General features: G+C 45.6%; 1 protein-coding gene across 3 annotated transcripts in view; it reads right to left on the minus strand.

Moving 5' to 3' along the window:
- Positions 1–3,269: 3,269 nt before the first annotated feature.
- The window catches only part of LOC306841938 (dachshund homolog 2-like), a 57,580-nt gene continuing 56,027 nt past the window's right edge, over positions 3,270–4,822 (minus strand). For 2 of the 3 annotated variants that reach the window (XM_079371968.1, XM_079371967.1), the window contains exon 12: positions 3,270–3,473. In XM_079371968.1, the coding sequence (XP_079228094.1) occupies positions 3,436–3,473 (38 nt within the window). In that variant the 3' untranslated portion in view covers positions 3,270–3,435. Of the gene's footprint in view, positions 3,474–4,424; positions 4,819–4,822 lie in introns of those variants that run through there. The other variant, XM_079371966.1, reaches the window with a different exon arrangement.

Below are 4,822 nucleotides of genomic sequence, written 5' to 3' on the forward strand. Positions count from 1 at the left end.
TACAGACATTGAACGCATCGTGTCCTAAGAATCAATAACAAACATGTTTCTCACTTTTTATCTTTTCATTACCCATAACCCCCTGCTCCCCTCTCCATCTCCTCTCATTCAAACGTTTGACACCTCCTTCTCTGCTCATCATCTTCTTTTTTTTTTTTCACGTCGGCGCTCCGATCCTTCAATCTCTTCCTCCGCGCGCCGTCACCTCCTCATCCTTCTTCATCTCTGGCTCAGCTCGTCCTCTCCGTCCATCGCTCTGTGTTTTCCACCTCCATTAGGGCAAAATGGAAAAAGTGACATCAGCTATTTGGTAAACGGAGAGAGATGGAGAGAGAGAGAGAGAGAGAGAGAGAGAGAGAGGGTGAGAGAGAGAGAGGGCGAGAGAGAGAGAGAGAGAGAGAGAGAGAGAGATGAAACGGAGGAGAGAAAAATGAAAGGCAGGGATGAAAGTAGTGACATTAGGAGTGATTGTGAAAGAGAGAGAAGGAAAACAAGAGAGGAGAAAGAAAAGTGACAGAGGAGAGAGAGAGAGGGCGAGCGAGGTAGAGATCCATTAGAGAGAGAGAGAGAGGCTTCACCTCATTAACCTCGTAATGCAGAGTAAATATACAGTCTAAATGGAACAGAGACACCGTGTGTGTGTGTGTGTGTGTGTGTGTGTGTGTGTGTGTGTGTGTGTGTGTGTTTACTTTCAGGCTTCTCTGTGTGTGTGTGTGTGTGTGTGTGTGTGTGTGTGTGTGTGTGTACCTGTGTGTGTGAACTACATCACCAGAATAGCAGAGCCACTATCTGTATTTGTACTTGTAGTGTGTGTGTGTGTGTGTGTGTGTGTGTGTGTGTGTGTGTGTGTGTGTGTGTGTGTGTGTGTGTGTGTGTGTGTGTGTGTGTGTGTGTGTGTTAAAATCCCAGCACGATGACACATCATGGAAAGATAAAATGTTATCAGCTGTTTTTTTCTGCAGATTTCTGTAACTTCAATCAAAAGTTAAAGAGCACGTTTTCACATTTTTCACATTTTTAATGAAAAGACAAAAAAGTGATTTATGTTTGAGTTTGTCTCACGATGAAAATTATTCAAATATTCAAGTTTTTTGTTCTTTAAAAAAAAAAAAAAAAAAAAAAAAGTAGTTGAAACACTCGGACCGTCGTCGTCTTTGTGAACGTGACTCAAACAGGAAGTGCTTTTTCCTCTCCGGGTGAATCCAGCCAACAGTACCATGACTGTGGAGGCGGGGCTTATTACTCTCTTCAAAATCCTCGGGACGTTTAAACATGGCGCGTCCCGCACAGGAAGTGAGGGTTCTTGTGGCTCGGTTCTTGTGGATGGGTTCTTGTGGCTCGGTTCTTGTGGATGGGTTCTTGTGGATGGGTTCTTGTGGATTGGTTCTTGTGGATGGGTTCTTGTGGATGGGTTCTTGTGGATGGGTTCTTGTGGATTGGTTCTTGTGGATGGGTTCTTGTGGATGGGTTCTTGTGGATGGGTTCTTGTGGCTCGGTTCTTGTGGATGGGTTCTTGTGGATGGGTTCTTGTGGATTGGTTCTTGTGGATCGGTTCTTGTGGATTGGTTCTTGTGGATGGGTTCTTGTGGATGGGTTCTTGTGGATGGGTTCTTGTGGATTGGTTCTTGTGGATGGGTTCTTGTGGATGGGTTCTTGTGGATGGGTTCTTGTGGATGGGTTCTTGTGGTACCACTGCAGAGTTGTGAGTGTGGAGAAACGAGGCTAAAGGCGTCTGTGGCTGAGACGCTGTGAGGTAGCACTCGTTCCCACATCTCACATTTTAATACTTTCAAAGACATGGTGACAAAGTCTGCATGTAAGTGTGTGTGTGTGTGTGTCTGTGTGTGTGTGTGTGTGTGTGCGTGTAACACACGATCAGACAGCAGTCATTATAATACTGTATATTTGCAGCTCAAACCCAGAGAACAGTGACAGACTGAGAGGAGAAAAAATCATCATGAAACAAAACAAACAAAACGCTCAATGTTGTTTCTATCTACAAGGAATATCCCTTTAACCTTCCCGCAAACCCCGCCCACCCCACACTGGCCCCTCCCCCCCTCCCCCCCCTCCTCCCGTACATTTTTCAGATAGTAAATAACAAAGAAACAAACAGATAAAAACACGCGGTGGAATAAAGCAACACAACAGTCTGCACTCGTAACAGGTCAGGAAACCAGGAGAGAGAAACGAGGAGCGCTTGATTTCTACAACTGAAGAGAGAGAGAGTTGTAAAAAAAAAAAAAAAAAATCAAGCTGTCAGTTTTTAATCCCAAACACCAGAAAGTGGAGTGTTTCAGGTCGGGGGAGTCAGAAGGTGAAAATGTCCAAAGTGAAGGAAGAGAATTCAAAGAAGCTTTTTTAACATCGTGTCTAAAAATCACTCCGTCATAAAAAATGTGTTTTTTTTCTTTCTTTTTTTTTCTTTTTTGAAACTTTTGCATCGTTTGAGAAAAACTGATTTCACAATTGAAGGGTGATAGAAAACATGTTACACATCCAACACGTTCAGAGTGAGGCCTCCTCTTACAGACAGGAAGAAGAACGAGGGGAAGGAATAAAGCAAAGACAGTCAGGATGTTTTCATGACAACATAAGACGACTTTTTCCCATGCTTTTTTTTTTTTTTTTTTTTTTCAGTCCCTGTACGGAGAAAAAAAAACTAAACTGAACAAAAATAGCCTCCCAAGTTCTCCCCCCCCCCATCAATGTTTCCTTTTTCTTCTTCAAGTCCCGAGCTCCACAGCATGGCTCATTATCGTCCAATCAGAGGAGGGTTTACAGGGAGCCGCCTCGCTTCATTTAAAGTCAAAATCCAGAGATGGGTCAAGAAACCTTTTTGTTTTTTTTCTTTTCGAGCGTAAAGAAGAAGCTTCAGAGTTTCCACCATCGAGTCCAGTTCATTTCCTTCATGACGGTTCTCTCGTCCTCGTCCCCCTTCGCTGGGGAACGATGCGTTCTCGTCAGTATTCGTACCAAACGGTGGACGACAGAAGTCCTGATGCAGGGAGGAGAGACGGGGGCGAAGGGTTTGAAGTTTACCAAAAAGATGAAAGAGAAGACAGAAGAGACACTGCGAGTCCAAACGTGTCTCCTTGTTTTTCAGAGCAAAGTCGGAGGAGGGGGGGGTCGTTGCCATGGTGATCCGGGCTGGTGGAGTTCTGTGCAGTGGGGGGTGTTCAGGAAGGGGCGGAGCCATGTTCAGGAAGGGGGCGTGACCATGTTCAGGAAGGGGCGGAGTCATGACCAGGAAAGGGGGGGCATGGCCAGGAAGGGGCGGAGTCATGGTCAGGAAGGGGCGGAGTCATGGTCAGGAAGGGGCGGGGACATGTTCAGGAAGGAGGTGGGGTCATGTTCAGGAAGGGGCGGAGACACATTCAGGAAGGGGCGGAGACACATTCAGGAAGGGGGCGGGGTTTGTGAAGTTGGGAGTTTCTAGAACATCATGGGGGTCTTGAGAAACGGCCGGGAGTCTGTGGAAGGAAACAGAAACAAACATTATTATTTACTTATCTTCATATTTATATTTAAATCAGCTGTTTTTTTTACAGAAGGAGGTGATGGAGCGTTTGTTTCCACTTCACTGTTTGTTTAATCACATCGATGTGTTCAAGTACTTCCTACTGCGACGGGAAAGAACCAATCACAAGACAGCAGGCGAGACATACCGGGAGGATTCATTTTAATTGGCTCGTTAAGCTTTTTTTTTTAATTGGTTGAATGATTATTAAAGGAGGCTGAGTGAAAACATCCTTAGTTTGATTTGAACATATCAACACATTTACTTTAACGCTGGGCGGCAAAACTTTTCAAAAGTGAGGCGACAAATCGAATGTCAGGATTTTTTTGTTGTTGGGTAAACCTTAAAAAAACGTTCCACCTTCGTCCTGCTTTCATCCTTTCACTGCTGTTCTGCACTTTTAACAGGATGTAAATGTGACATGAAACGTTTCGAGCAGAACTTCGTCCTGTGATCACGATCAGGACGAAGCCGACGACTTTAAAACCTCCAGCTGCTTCTGCTGCTTCTGCTGCTTCTGCTGCTTCTGCTGCTTCTGCTGCTTCTGCTGCCTCCCTTTAACAAACTCCTCTCTCTCTTCTTTCCTCTCATTTCACCTCCGTCCTTCTCCTTCCGCTCCCTGTAGTGCTGTTTCTGCACCCACCCACGCCGCCTCACGTGCACACACACACACACACACACACACACACACAGCCCATGCATGTAACACACACACACACACACGCGTGTGCACCTCTTCCTCTCCCCGCGGTGTCATTGTTTTCTGCCAACGTTGCAAAGTGTTTACATTTCTGCATAACAGCAACCATAAACCTGCCCTCCCTCCTCTTCCTCCTCCACTCTTCATCTTCATCTTAACCCCTCGTTTGTCCTCTATTCATCTCCCGTCTTTCCTCTCTCTCTCTCTCTCTCTCTCCATATAAAACACGGATCAGGTCTGCATGTCGGAGGGGAAAAAAAAAAAAAAACTTTCTTAAATTTTCTCTTTCATCTCTGCTTTCCTCCTTCGTATTCTCCTCCTCCTCTCCTCCTCTTCATCTCCTATTTTTATCACTCAGACCCCCCCCTCCTCCTCTTTCATCCCTCTATCCTCCTCTGCTCCCTCCTGTCCTCTATCTGTTCCCCTCCTATTATTTTTATCCCGACCCATTCTTCTCTCTGTCCTCTCCTGTCCGCTCTCGTTCTCCTCCAGGCTCCAAAAACTTTGTTGGGTTTTTTTTTGTGTCTGTAAAAAGTGGCAGCTTTGATTCCCCCTCGGTGCTGTCCCGAAAAACTTCCACCTGTTCCTCTCATCCGAGCTCC

The sequence above is a fragment of the Symphodus melops genome, assembly GCF_947650265.1.
Source record: "Symphodus melops genome assembly, chromosome: 20".
NCBI classification, from domain to species: domain Eukaryota; kingdom Metazoa; phylum Chordata; class Actinopteri; order Labriformes; family Labridae; genus Symphodus; species Symphodus melops.